Source organism: Rhopalosiphum padi, chromosome 1 (genome assembly GCF_020882245.1).
Source record: "Rhopalosiphum padi isolate XX-2018 chromosome 1, ASM2088224v1, whole genome shotgun sequence".
NCBI lineage: Eukaryota > Metazoa > Arthropoda > Insecta > Hemiptera > Aphididae > Rhopalosiphum > Rhopalosiphum padi.
The window spans coordinates 12,639,533-12,656,154 of record NC_083597.1 but is presented as its reverse complement, the minus strand read 5'-3'; the positions used below and the strand labels follow the sequence as shown (position 1 = coordinate 12,656,154).

The following is a 16,622-nucleotide window of genomic DNA, read 5'->3' as shown; positions in this document are numbered from 1 at the left end:
GAGCATATTATACAATATGATAATTTAAAAATTATCATGACTCACATAAAAAACCAATAAACAAACACAAACATTTAAGTTGGATTATAGTTAATACAATATAATATTTTAAATTAAAACTAAGACAAAATTGGTTCTATTGAGAGCAAATTTGGTATGTTGTATGTTAAATAGAGACTACAAGACACGCATTGCAGGTGTCACTTCTTTCTAAAAACATGTAAAACTATGATAAAAAATGCTTCTCAAAAATTCTCAATAGTTTACATTGGGACTGGGAACAACTAGATACTTACTTGGTAATTTTAAAATTACATATCTATAAAGATACTATCTACATATCAAAAGATTTTTTTACAGTTATTTCTTTTTAATCTTTTAACTCAAATTTTGTCATATTAATGATACATTTAATAAATTAATATTTTCTAAAATGAGTGATTTTTAATTTAATATTTTAATTGAAAAAAAAATCAATATTTGAATAAATGTTTAACTATTGTTGAATGTAATATAAATCATAATTTAGCAATATATAAACATAATAAATATTGAATATGTTTACAAATTAATATATTATTTAAACTAAAAAGAATATAAAACTGTATCTTAAATTTTTAATGAAATTTAAAAAAAAATATTATCAAATTTCAAATTTCTTTTAAGGATTTGGTGGAAGAAGTTCAGCTGGTATCGTAGATTTTTCACCTAAAATAAAAAACAAAATATGTTTTAGTAAAATTTAAATATTTAACAATGAAATTATGTATTAAATATTTTGAATAAAACCATAAAAAAAAAATCATCAATTAGTTTTTAGATTTTTTTTTTTATCAAGATAGTGTAAAAGTAATGGAATATATTTGTAAAATCAAGTCTACTGTTTAAGAACTATAAGATAACTTTAAAGATTAATGTAATTAGGTTAATAATTAATATAAAAACTTTACTCCACCATAATCACTAACCCAAAATATAGAAAAGGATTCCAAATAATGTATTAAATTGAATTAAATTATATTTTTTAATATAAAATCTTACTATATTTACAAGATAAATATATAAATATTATATTGTTTTTGTTTATAAAGATTTAATAAATATCTATTATATAAACAATATTAAATTAAAATTATAAATTTAAAAAAAATTATTCTTACCACTTTCATCATCTTCATTCTCGTCGTTGTCTGAATCAAAAGTGTTATCAGGAATGTCATACAAACGAATGAGTGGCTGTTAATGAAACAAAAATTAGTAATTACATTACAAGAGATTTAATATTAAACTAAAGAGTACAAACCTTGTTCGGGTCTTTCATAATGAGATATTTGCCATCCTTTTGTTTCATACACAAATCTATGATGCATCGTAGTATTCCCCATGCATTATCCATGTTCAGATTTATTTGAGTTGCAAACTCAGTAGGTTTGTATTGTTGTGTGCCTAATATAACATGTTTTGACGAATCACGCACTTGTACACGACTAACATATCCAAACTTTATGTAATCTGAACCAGCAAGCAAAGCTTGTACCGTCCATTTGGCTAATTTACAAGCATTGTTTCGCAATTCAGTAGCCAAAACTCCTCCACGTTGTACATCTAACTTATGACGCCAATCTACTCCACCAGATAACTATTTTAACAAACATAAAAACATATTATTAAGTTATTTATTATTAAAAAAAGTTACTATAATCTTACTTTTGAGTCCCATTCATTAAGTGCTTTAATAGTCAAAAATTGCAAATCTCCATTTGGTACTTGTAGCACCGAGTCATGCTCACATCTAGCAACCAATACAATTCCATTATCCAAATCCCACTTACGGTATCGATAAGCAACAGATGCTACTTCTCCATCAGTTTCATCATCTGACACAAATGGATTGGCTTCTTCAAACTTGTATCTTGCTTCTCCCTAAAATATTAAATAATTGTATAAAAATATTTTTTCTTTAATTATATAAGTACCAAAGACAGTTTACAACTTACAGTTTTCAATACTTGTTGTGAAAAATTATGGTTGATAAATGTAGCTTCTAATGCCAAGTTCCTTGGCGAATTCAAGCTATTTGCTTCTTCTGATGGTGGTTCTACTGCTGTTTCATTGACAGTAAGTAAATCTAAGATACCAAGTAAATAATTATATTAAAACATCAGAAACACAATTAAGTTTATATATTTATAAGAAGAATAAAAGTCTTACCAAATTCAGTATTATCTCTCTTGTCAAAGAATAATTTATCACCAACTTTTTCAATAACTATGTCCCAACTGTAGTTAGATCGAGTACAACACATTAAGCATGCTAATATAGCATCTGTAGCATAAACATTACCCACGGTTTTCACCAACTATAAAAAATTGTTTTTATACCTATTAGTTTTAAATTTTGATACAATAAATAAATATGATAATAGAATAAAATATTTTTTTTTTAAATAGACTTGACAAATTTCCTTATTTTAATAGTATCTCTACACTGTAATTTAATTACAGGGTATACTGAACTACTATAATATTTAAAGAATATAGCACTAAATTTGTTAATATGATAAAATACTTCAATTATTGATGCAGTACAATATTAATAAAATGTTTAAATTTAATAAACATTGAAAATTTTAAGAGAAAGAAATTACAGTTTGTATAGACAGGCAAATAAAAAAAGTGAATGATGCAGCAATGGGCCTGAATGGACTTAGAAATCGATAAAAGAATATATTATGAATGGTATACAAAAATATAATATAAAAGATTTTATGCTGACAAGCATTCAATAAACTTAGGAAATATATTAATGTGTCTTCTTACTTTTCTTATAATTGGATCATCAGTAGTAGTAACAGTATGGAAAAGTCTATCAACACGTTGTAATGGCTTTTCGTTTTTAACATTTATTCGGTCATATGATTTATCATAGTATTCCAAGGATCCACAACATACACTAAAATTCAGTTATAAAAAGAATAAAAAAAAAAAATTAGAAATGATTAAGTTTTGTTTTTAAATATGAAACTTACAGATCTTCTGGATCTTTAACAGTAGGCAAAGATAACTTTGAAAATCTAACAAAGTCCATCTCTTCAATAGTATTCCAATCAGCTCTTACAGTAACTGAAGCATCTCGACTCTTCATTTGCATGTTATTTTTATTGGAACGACCACCTTGCTTATTATTCCAACCTCTACGTGCATTTGGATTTTTTCGATCTCTGAAAAACAATTTTTTCAAATTAAAAAATAGATTGTAATTTATCCAACAACCATTAAAATTATAAATTTAGAAAAATGTAAAAATGTAAAAATTATTTTTTTAATATTAAACTAATCTTAATGTAGAAGTTAATGTCATATTATTTATATTCATAATATGAATATACATTTTTTTAAATATAAAATAAATTAGACTTTAATTGTATTATATTTAGATTATTTGTTTAATTATACAAATTAGTATACAAATAGGCTGCATCCTCTTTATAATATGAATGAAATTAAACTTTTTTATTAAACTATTTTAATTTTTATAATATTGTAAGTGAGGCATATAGATACTTAACAATAATAATGCCTTATAATGGTACTATTGAATCTTTTATCAAGTAAATAGATTTACATATATTATATTTATACCTAATATTATGTTATAAATTTATAATACCTTTGAAGTTTGTTCAATTTTCCAAGAGATTGGAATTGATTGGAACCACCAGGTAAACGTGAAATACCACCACGGCCGCCTTGACCGCGCATCATACGACCGCCTTGACGGAAATGACGACCCCGCTGGTAAGGCGGTTTTTGTACACGAGTCGTGTCCACCAAGTGGAATGTATTTTCATCTTCTTCGTGATAGTATGCATACTGAGTACCACCACCAAATTGAGACTGATATTTGTCTGAAAAATGATACAATAAATGGTTTTTAGTATGAAATAATACAGTACCTACTGTGGTATAAAATACAAAAAACAAATCTTTACTTACTCAAATATTTTTTGTCCTGTGACAAACCAGTCCAGTCAGAAATCTAGAAAGAAAGTTGGTATAGGTATTAATCACACAAATACACACAGTAATTAAGACCATCAAACATCTTACTTTTCCAATACGATCTCCTTTTGAGAACGGCTGATATGGCATGTCTTTAAACTGGTCGGGCATTTCGCACGGTCCCCATCCGAACGGATTATTTTGTATTTCTGGGGGTATAAAATGAGGTACTTCTTCCGGCATCGCAAAAAGCGGTATTGAAAACACTAGTATGAAATATGAATGCAGACAACTAGAAAATATTTCCGACCACGAAAGCAGAAAACCGACAGAATAAACAACGAAAGTGTCGTGAGTAGAATATGATGATGATAATAGGCGTTAACCTACAATTCACCATCACGCTATATCCAGGGAGATTCGTTCGAACCGCGTTATGATTTTACTCCAGCGTGTTTGGAATAGGGTAACAAATTGATAACAGCGTATTTTGATAAATTATGCCGGGTTTTTTTAAAATTGTAAACCTATACTAATTAGATTTATTAACACACATATATATATATTACTATATATGTGTTATTATAATAAATAATAGTATAATAATAATAATTTCATACATACATTTATTTTCAAGACAATGATTAGGTACCAATAATAACGTTTAACTAGTTATTAACCTGAAATGTTAAGCCTAAGTTTTCTTCTTTACATTTCGTTTCATTAATTATTACTTATTTGTATTTTATACTAAATAATAATAAACAGTACAATTGTATATCATTCAAAATATATTATTTAAGATGCGTGATAAATGCAATAGTTCATGCTAGTTAATGTTTCAACATTTGAATAATAATTGGTAATTGGAATTTGAATATGTTTACCTGATGTTTTAATAATATTACATTAACAGCCTGTATAGCAGCTTCATTACAAGTGAGTATCCTAGATCAAAGATACAAGTTGCTTTCTCTGAGTCTCTGAAAGAAACTTTAGTAAGTAGTCAGGACAAGTAGTCGCAAGTTTAGTTTTGTGAAAACGAGTTTTGCGACGTTGGTATCACTGATTTGGTAGCTCAATGGTTTGGCGTCTTCTTGAATGCTTAAAAACTTATGAGAGCCCAGTTTGAATGTTTAGCAGTCTGTCGTCAACCGGTGTAAATCCGAAATCGATACCCAACAATGCAATATTTATAATATTTTTGTAAAATATCATTTTAGCCGTTTTAGATAAGAATTATATACAAGAAAATTAATTCCAACTGAGAGAAGACTAATAAACATGACCTAATTTTGAGTTTAACGTGATATAATTGTTCACATAAACGTACATATTAAAATATTAAATGAAACGTTTATCTATTTCAAAAACCTAATATTTCGTTGAAAGCAATAATATCAATTAAAAAATAAAATTGTTATAGATTAAATATTTGTTAAAATAAAATTTTTTAAACACATTTATAAAAAATAACCGAACACCTATCACCTACGTATATTATTATTCAAATTTTAATTATATACTTCTAAATCATATGTATACTAAATACTAATACAATACTTATATATTAAATAATTGTTTTTAAATGCTTTTTAAATATTAATGATAAGTTCTATATAGAACAGATAGTAATAAGTAATAACTAATAAGAATAATTAATAAGTTTAAAGCGATTGAAAACTTTCGTCCCTTATAACAAGCATAAGAAAAAAATATTAAAAATAAAAATCGCCTGTAAATTTGTCGTATAGGTAACTCAACAGGCATTGTTTATAATTTATATCAATGACAACTATTTGTCCTGCACTCGTCTAATAACTTATAAAAATAAAATAATATAATTATTATGTTCTATGACTCTATGTTAACATAGGCGTAACTAGTGCTTTAAGTTAGGCGGAGGCGCTTGATTCCTAAAAATGTTCGATAGCAAACTTTTTTTAATTTGATTATTATTTATTGTGTCTATTGGTGTTTATAACTGATTTGAATGATTATTCGTTTAAATGAAACATTATATTTTTTTTTATATTGTAGATAAAAATAAAGTTAATTAAATTATGTTTATAAGCACATACGTTGGTTATTTACCCAAAAATTCTGAGGGGCTGAAGCCCAGCCAACCCCCCCCCCCCCATAGTTACGCCTATGGTTAACAACAGTAGATATCATTTTGAGTACAATCTGCCTGTTAAAAAATCGAATCACTGCATAATTGTATTTCATTTCACAATGGCAATAAACAAGAATCGTACATATTATAATAAATAATAATGTTCTATAGTTTCAAAAATGATTCCCAAACCGATCGTATGAATTTGTGATGATGTGCACGTTGTAAGTTTGAAATATGTAGTATGTAGCTTGATTTATAAAAAGACGCCGGCAGTCGCAAAATGCCAAATTTGAAATGAACCAAAAATCTACAATGTTAGGATACCGGTATACATGGCTGTATAATATAATATATATATATATATATATACTATTATGGGATAACTAAGATAAATAAATATTTTTTATTATAATATACTATTGATATAATATAAATATTTTTAAAAATATGCATTTCTTAAAATATCAATATTAGAAATTAGAATTAATAATGAAGATCAATAAATCAATTCTATCGAATATAATAATTCTTCATGTTATCAAGATTATAATGAAAAATAAAATATGAAGTGTATTAATAATTGCCGCATTTTCATTAGAATAATATTTTTTAAATATAAAATCGAATAACATTATTCTATAGATATTTCAACATCATCAGTACACAAGATTATTGTTTAAATGTGATTCTAATGAAATGATATGATGTGCATAATCAAATTTACTTGATTCTCAAAATCTTTAATCGTTATTTTTCGTATGACTTTAATATAGTTTATAATATTATATAGAATTATTCCTATTGTTATTGATTAACCTAATAATCATTTTTATATGATGTACTGATAATCTGTGTTTTCATTAAACTCACTCCATCTGATTAGTTTTACATGTTTTAATCAATTGTTAAAGTCTGGGAAGTTTAAAACATTGTCAAACGCATTATACTTGGAACAGGGCTAGGCTACTGTAAAATGTAGCACAAACATAGATATTGATTGTGAACAATTTCTATCATACTCCCGTTTTGTCATCTATCCGTAAAATTATCAGCTCGCAGCAGGATAATGATTTTGATTATGATTATAGTTATTAATAAATACGTGCAAGCAACTTCAAAACAAAATTGTTTGAAAAATTGAAATTTTTTGTAAAAAACCCTAGATTTCACATTAAATAGGTTTTTTAGTGTGATTATTTCTATATACCTAATTTTAAATTTAAGAACACGTTAACCAATTAGTTTTATACCTATACGAGTATGCTAATCTACCCAAAACTTTTTTTTAGTTTTCTTTTGTTTTAAAATATCACGTCTTAGATGTATGAACAGTAAAATTTGTTAAAAAATAAATGTTTTATAAGTTATAACATATGAATAATTAAAATGATTTCGGAATATTTTAGGAAAATATTAATAAAGGTAATATTAAGGAATCTTAATTTTTACAACAGGTAATTTGTCTAACTGTCTTCGTATTATTAAAAAACAATTAAACGGACAATTTTACAGAAATATGTATAATATTCATTTATGTTATTAAATATTGATTACTATGATAACTGATAATTAATTTAAAATAATTGAATACTGAAAAAATGATAATAAAATAAAAACAAAATATGTTCAAAAATAAATAATTACAAATTCAATATTTTTTAGTTAAATAAATAGGATTTGCATAGATAACAAAAATTAAAGCCACCACAAAAATATTGTTAATTGTGTTTATTATTTAAACCGATTGAAAACATATTTTGAATTACAACATGATTAAAATAATATATTAGTTGCGGTATGCACGTAGCAATATGATCACGACTTAAAATTATTGTGTAAACTAAAATGAAATGGTTATATTTATACAACATGTATTTATAATAAATATATGTAGATTTAGTAGGTTAGATATTTCAATAAACATCATTCTTTCGTACATCCCCATGTTAATCGCTTGTGTCCTGGATGTTATATATTATATATATGAATATCCCTCTGAACAAATTTTAAACCCACCTTTGTTTGATTTAATAATTTCCATATTTTCCAAAAAAAAAATTACCGTAATGTTTCATGTTGAAATCGAGATCAAAATGTAACACAAAATATAGTGAACCTACAAGCTAGGCACAAACAGTACAAACTATAGGTTCTATAGTTTATATCCATAATCTTATCATAACATCCAGTCGTAATTTAAATTTTGGTTTATCGCAGCCCACAGATATAACTTACATATTATTACTTACCATATTTAAAATAGGTATATTAACATCACTATAAATCAAAACCATAAGTGCAAAAATTAATATAAATGAAAAATTTATTTCAACAAACGTGCTTTCGAATTTCTATATATATTTAAAAATAATTATATTTATGACGCCATGACGGCAATTATTTTAATAACTTTTTACCAAAATTAACGTTTTTTTCCGTGTCATTTTTTACCGATTATTACCAAGTAGCAATACATAAATGCTCCACTAGAAAAAAATTTCGCCCTAAATCGCCCCCCCCCCCCCCCATATAAAAAATATTATTCGCCATCTTAAGATATTAGACGATATTTAAAATTCTATACACCATAACGGAAATGCAATTTATTTAAAATAATGCACAAATTATTCCAGATTGACATCATCATGTATTACATCGTCATTATATTTTTATAAAAGTATGGAAGACAGTACTAGAATTTATTATTCTTATTTTTTTAAGAAATAACGAGCATTGCATATATTATATTTTTAGTATTTTAAATTTTCAAAGAAGCAAAGAAAGTTATATTACAATACAGGTTAACGATGGTGATGATGTTTATTTTTTCATAATACAATTATTAGGACTGGAAAAATTCTACGAATGTATCTATACTAGCCCCTATAATCTTTATTGTTTGTTAATTTAATAATTCAGGAACAGGTGGAACTTTAAGTTTATTTAAGTTTCAAGTCTCAACGCTTCTTAAGAAATCTACGAATAACAAAAAAAAAAAAACAATGCGATCTTCAGTAAAGTTATTAAAATACAATTTGAAGTACCTAAAACATACCTTTCCAAAAATAATTATTAACTTTTTATTTTTAATAAATCGATTTTCCATAAATAAAGAAACATTTGTATAATTATATACAGAAGTCATATGTAATAAAATATACTTTTATTTTAAGATTTATTGATTAAGTAAATATTTGATTACTTTAAATAATAAATTATTATTACAAGATATTTCAGCTTGTGAAGTCAGTGAAGAATTCGTATTTGAAAATATTTTGAATTAATATCAATATAGTCAATACAATATTACAATATAATATTAATATATATACCTAATAGAGTAGTGATTTCAATGGTATTATAAGTATTTTTGGTTTTTTTGTCTGTTTATTGACAAAATCTTCTAATTTTCCTACGGCTTCAAATAAAATTAAAAGTATCCATGCCTTCGACAGATTCAATAAATTGCCTAACAGTTTGTAATGATGACAATGATGACATTGTTTTGTTTGGTTCACCGTAAGTAATCATGTTTAAAGTTCTTTTAGGATTATCATTTTTATCATTTTCGGAATCACTATATTGGATAATATATTTATACCTATGGTGGCATGGTTTCGTTATTAGTTAACAGTCCACCGACTATAACATTAACATCGATTGTAGCATACGATTGAAATATAGTCTGTTGATTGATATTAAGTTTATCTGCTGCAATTTTCCAATCATATCCTTATAGGCGGAAATGGGGGGAGGCCGGGAGTGGCTTAAGGGTACTAAGCTCCCCCCAGAAGTTAAAATATAGATATCTTTAATAATAAAACAAGATAATACATAATTTAGATAGTCGTAACTTCGTAAGTACAATTTACTAAAAACTAAAAAGTAGGTACCTAAATTGTTTAATAATATATTTTTTTACTTTAAATAGGTACACGTAATCAGTAATCACCTAAAAACAGCCAAATTCTTATAAATTCATAAGCCATGAACATAATGTATTCCATATTTTAGGCCTCCATTCGCCACTTAAGTATAAAGCGTGTTTTTCTAGTAAGTCTTAGTATTTATTAATAAAATAATCAAATACTAACTTAAGTCGTTTTTCATTTTCGTGTTTACCATGGAGATTAAATTAAATTTTCATTATTATTCCATAATGGTACCTATTATAATTATTAAATTATATAATACGTATAATATAAGTTAATACTTAATACTATAGGATAAGTATTAACTTGTTTACCTTTACAACGTTTATTTTCTGTTCAAACAATATTAAAAAAAATGTAATATATTATATTATTATGATACATGGCAAATGGCAAAAGCCAATAGATTATAGAAATTGTACGTACTCACATGATTACTTACGCGTTAGTAGATATTTGATATTTTTTTAACAGTGTTAGGACGAAAATTGGGGAGGAGTCTTAAGTGAACTAAGCCCCTAAAACGTATAATATTAATATTATATTTATATTATAAAGAAATTGCTCTGCTAAATACTAAAATATATTAAGTAGTAAATGATCATGTGCTCACTACTATGAATAATAAATATATGTATTATACTACTATGTATTTAATAATTTTCAATTAGGACTTACGAGATCGTTGCAGGATTGCAAATAAAAAAGAAAAATATTTTTGAGTTTAAATCTCGGTTAAATTAATTAATGTCGTTTAAATTGCTTTGATAACTAATAAAACTTTAATCTACCTATATTATGTCTCTTATCTCTTTAAAGTAATAGTTCACAAATGCTAATATAATACATATATATGTATGCATATTATATATACTCATAGTCATATAATTTGCGTATGATATAGAACATCTAAGATAAATTATAATTAGATTTTACATGGTGTTTAAGGTAAGATGATTTTCGCAAGCGCAGAATTCGGCTTAAATATCAACTCCAAATTATAAAAACCCTCAAATATTAAGAATATGGGTAGATATAGAATACAGTATTTTTAAAACTAAATTTAAAAAAAAAAATAATTATTCAACAAAAATGAAGATATAAATTTAATAAAAGTTATTTTAAATATTCTCTCTCCTAAACAAAATGTAACTACCGTTTTTAATAAAATAAAAGTCAAAGTTCGATTTGTCATGAAAAATATTAATAATTAATAATTTGATATGGTAAATTTTATTAGCGTGACATAAAAAAAAAATTAATTGATTAGTTTTAATTACAGTTATAAGCCTATAATGGCCATAGGTATGTATAAGTATTATGTTAAGCAAAAAGCATCAAATATTCAGTTTAGTTTAACTGGCAAACCCCAATGTTGGGTAGTAACGTAACGAAAGTAACGCGTTACGTAATTTCGTTAGAATTATTTTCATATAATATGTTTCTAAACAGTAATTTTGACTTATTTTTAACGAATTACGACAAAATAAGAAAATCGATTTTGTTTAAAACTGCTTTAGCTTCTTATAAATTCCTTTTCTGTTTTCCTATTATTTTAAAAAGTACATACTAGGAATTTTAAAAAATATCAAATAAATCCAAATTATTATCTGAAATTGCTCTCGAAGTTGAAGATCAAAGCATTTTTTCTACTATAAAACGATCACTAATACATGTTTTCTATTATAAACCACATATACACAAAAAAAAAACACATACCTATCATTGTAAAATCAATACATTCGAATGATGATCATCACTCAACTCTGAAATTTATTTAAAAATCTAAGAAAATATTTTATTTTAATTAAACGAAGACTCGAAAATGTATTTTTAAATTTATAAATTATAATGTATGTTTTTAAAACATTTATACACAGAAAAAAAATTATTATTATTATTTTGCTAGTTTCTAGCATCGAACTCTTTCCAAAATCACTATTTAATCATTTAATTTTTGTGTTAAGTGATCCTTCACCTCCTTAATCCTTTAAACCTTAGAGCCACCGAGTTTTGCTCTACGTCACTGTATCATAGTTTATTAAAGTTCACCACAATCAAATTATACAGTACAGTAGTATAATTAATATAACATGATATAAAATGAGATTTTCAGATCTTTTTTCTCTGTTTCTTCCTAACCGTTTTATTCTTCCGAGCTTACGCTTTCTATAGAACATTAGGATAAATTAGTTAATCACCTACTTACACTTGCCTACATATTATTATATTATTATACCCTTCGAATATTTTGATATGACACGTCGGAATGCGGCAGTAGCGACCGCGGTATCAGCTAGTGTACACACAAATTAAGCGTAACACTGTAACAGTACAACACTTATATTATAATATAATATAATATATTAATTAATACAGTAGGTAGTCAAAAATCGTAATGTATAAAATAAATTTGTAGTACCCAATTCGGCAGTTAAGCACATGTACACGGTAGGTACAACTTTTGAAACACGCAACAGGAAATCGCTAGTACGGTGAATAATTTATACGAACAAATAATACGCATAAACAATAAATATGTTATTTGAAAAAAAAAAATTATAAATCATTCGACTGTATACATGTATACAGCCATCAGGTATGAGTATTATTATACATTTATACGTGATAGGTACATCGAATAGGTGCGGCGTTTATTTATAACTTCTCCACATACACACACACACACACACACACACACTGAAATAACATTGCGCGCAAATTATTAATTATAAGCCGAAGTGATTTAGTGGCACGTAAAAAGTGGTACGTAGTCGACCGACGTACCGGCTAAACCACCAAATTTACGCAATATCGCGTGTAAAATATTCAGACGTATGACCGCGTATGATATGTGGTTTTAAACTGTAATATATCTTATAAAACCACACGTTAATAAATAAAATATTATAAATTGACGATTTCATTCTTGTTGTATAAATATAGTTTTTAAACGCAACGTGACGTGTGTTTAGGAGTGTGTGTGAGAGAGAAAGTGACGCTGAGACGCAAATAAAAAATCTCAAAGAATACGATATGATATACTGCAATATCTCACATTAATTGTGCGTTGTACGCGGCTCGGGAGGACGGAGTCGCGACCGTTGTAGGTAATACGAGAACGGCAGAACAGTGTGGGACTGTTGACGTCGTGACGAGCGCGTTGACAACTTAATTATAATTATAAAACTTTAAGCGCAATGAAAAATATTGAATAGTAATAACAATAATTATTATTATTATTATCGCGCGTATGCCAGTCACCGCACAATAACAATATTATAATAATTATTCGGAAAATTATTAATATAACCGTCACAACATCGGTATATATTATTATAATTATTACGATTTACCAACAGTATATTATATAAAATATATGGTATAACGGTCATCGCACATTATTATTATGGCCGTGATGATATTATTATATATATATTGATATTTCATTTATATCGTATCGAAACGTAGTGGGTGGGTTATATACGCTGCTCTTTCTATTCACTATAATATAGTTTTGATTACACATTATTACCAAGACATTTTAATCGAACTCGGCAGTGTGTGTGTGTAATATGTTTATTATGAAATGATGATGTCGATGATGATGATGTGTGAACGGATATCTAAGAAGAAGCCGAATTCACGGAAACCGTACGCATTATTATAATATAATTATCATCACTGGTGCCAAATATGTGTTTAGATAAGAAAATAACATTAATTACAAGCACACAGGCCCAATCGCATATCGGGTGTTTGACAACAAGCATTGAACTCGTGTATTATGTACATTATGTATATTAGCCACCTCACGCCGTATAATGATATCATCGTATTATTATAATAATTGTAATATCGTCATAATAATAATAATAATAATCATATAATTATAATCATTTATTAGACTCGTTAATTTTCACGAGCTCGTTCGGTCGTGTAAATTAATACCTCTATTATATCGTCGATAAAGCTGTTTTCGTGGAAAGGAATTTTCTTTTTGCCATTTATATTACGTGTGTGCGTGTGTTATCGTTTGTGTATGGAATATTGTGCACTAAATATAAAGCTTGGCATGAAATTATCATTAATTTTGTTTTTTATTATTACGACAGTTTGGAATTTGCTTTCTGAAAAATCCTGCACCTCGTAAAAATTTGAATTACAAATATTACGCGTAGCTAATTCGGGGAAAAAATAATCGACATAGTTTGATTGTCGGTCGAAGTATGCGCGTTTAAAAAACTGTTTTTGACCGGCCACAGACAAATTCCATCTGGTTTAATATCGTTATTGTATACAAAACCCGAACCCGTCCCAGTTGTTACTGTAATAAATCGCAGTCGATTGCGTGCAGCAATATATACCATTGCTGGAATAACGGCCGAAATGACAGCGCCCTTGGCTCTTACAATCTCGCCGTTATCGATCCTTTGAACAATGGTGTTTAAAACAAAATTCCCGTAGTAGGTCATGTATACACTATATACTATACTATATACAGGGTGTCCCGCCGACGAGTTCGCCCCCGTCAATAACTTACTTTCTTCAAGTCGTTCTCTCATTTTCATATCTCACGAACCTGGCTTTTCAACAAATTCCGAAGCATATTTTTATTTCATAGAAGTTAAGAGTTTAAATTATTTATTCTCATTGAGTTATATAAGTTTTCGAATCGTAAAAAACTTTTTACCAGACATCTGCGGCGAAAAATACTTTTTTGCGACTTACTTTCTAAGGGAATAAGCTATGTTGGAGTACAAACGAATTACTATACTTATGAAAAAGAGAACACCACCAAGTAAAATAATAAATTATGTTATCTTAAAGCGTTCAATGATTTAGTTACTGTGGCTTGACTGCCTTATATTATTAACAACTCTTATTAAGAAGGTAAATTTATAATTACTTTAAAAATATAGATAGCTATTTTTATTTTTTATTTTTGAAATAAACATTTTATAGAAAAAAAAATGCATACATAATAAGCGTTTACATTAAAAGTAGGTATATTATATAGACATGAAAAAGGTTGTTTAAAGTCAAATATTAGGACCACATAACTTAATTAGGCAAATACATTTTTTTATCAAAAATTTATTTATTTAAAACTTTAAATTGATCTCTTGTATGATCGTTACGAGAATACCCATACTCGTAATAAATTGTCATCTCATGTAGAAAATTTGAATTTGAATTCATACCGACTACGAATAACTTTAATTTAACCTTAAAAATAAAAATGAATTACAATTATTATTAATTATATAATTTATTAAAAAATGTGATTACTGGCGGTGATGACCATCTCAAAAACGGTGGAGCACTCTGTTGAAGTGACCTCAGGTACTTGCACTACGCTGTAATAAAATTTCTGAGAACGCTGATCGGTCTCACGTTGGATTGAAGAGCTTGAGTCGAAGGTGAATGAAGTGAACAACAGTGTTTGTAGTAATAATTAATTGTTCATTATCATTAAATACAAAATGTTTTTAAAATATTCATACAATTTGTGGACAGAGTGAAACAACTCCGCCCCAGAAATTAGTAATATCACGACTGGGTTCTGGATTCAAATAGCAAATGTTAGGGCGCGGTACGACGACTCAAGTAAGTCCAGTGATTTGGGATGTTAGACTAATTCTAATCGTACAGCGTATCGAAACTCGTAGAATACATACCAAGTCTCGGTTGGATAAATAGCTCTGTATAGGCTCCGTTTATAGGCGGTGGATCAAAGAAACCGAAAACGACGTATTGATGTATAAGAAATCCTCCGGTTCCTATATTGCTTGTGAATTATAGTAAAACTATTATAACGTTACGATGTATGTGATCTAGGTAATAAATCATCTAGTGGTGTAAAACGTTTAAAAACTTTACGTCGACATCTAGTTGGCCAACAACGCGCTTATGTAAAATCCATAGACCATAATAAATGGTATAGTATTAAAATATATAATAGTAAAGCGGCGGTGTAAGTTTACTACACTGTATACAATACGAATACAGTATTAGTTATTAGTTATTATATTTATTAAAAATAAAGATAACGTATAGTAACGTACCTATATAGGCTCTTTCATTCCGCGGATATTTTTGTACTGTGTGCGTGTTACCGGATAATTATTATAATCATTTTAGTGAATAACTATAATTTTTCATCGTTTCTTTGACAACTTGTTATTTTTATGGCGATGTTGCATATAAACCGGATACCTGTATTATAATTAATACCTAAAAATCGTATCAATCAAGTCTATATTTGAATTTTAAAGTACATTAACCTAAATACTTTTTCACGTGATCCATACACATTTCATACATACAGTTGGCCAGGTTTTTTAATTCTATGTATTATAATTTATAGCCATTCATTTAATTAAAACTAAGTTCATATATTATGTTTAATGTAATATTTCGATGTTTTTATACATTATATTATTATACTTAATAGAATAATATGTTTAGTTATATTTTTTCTACTTACAAATCAACCATAATAAAGAAAAGTAAACACGGAATAGAATTAAAAAATGTATATGTCATACGAATTAATATATATTTATG

General features: G+C 26.9%; 1 protein-coding gene across 1 annotated transcript; it reads right to left on the bottom strand.

Moving 5' to 3' along the window:
- Window positions 1-73: 73 nt before the first annotated feature.
- On the bottom strand, window positions 74-4,371 carry LOC132930346 (eukaryotic translation initiation factor 3 subunit D). Its single transcript, XM_060996179.1, has 11 exons — window positions 4,110-4,371; window positions 3,996-4,038; window positions 3,670-3,907; window positions 3,029-3,220; window positions 2,820-2,952; window positions 2,212-2,359; window positions 1,998-2,128; window positions 1,708-1,923; window positions 1,304-1,639; window positions 1,161-1,236; window positions 74-708 (listed from the first exon to the last, which is right to left on the bottom strand). The coding sequence occupies exons 1-11, from the start codon at window positions 4,242-4,244 to the stop codon at window positions 662-664; spliced, it is 1,695 nt and encodes a 564-aa protein (XP_060852162.1). The 5' UTR covers window positions 4,245-4,371; the 3' UTR covers window positions 74-661.
- Window positions 4,372-16,622: the final 12,251 nt, after the last annotated feature.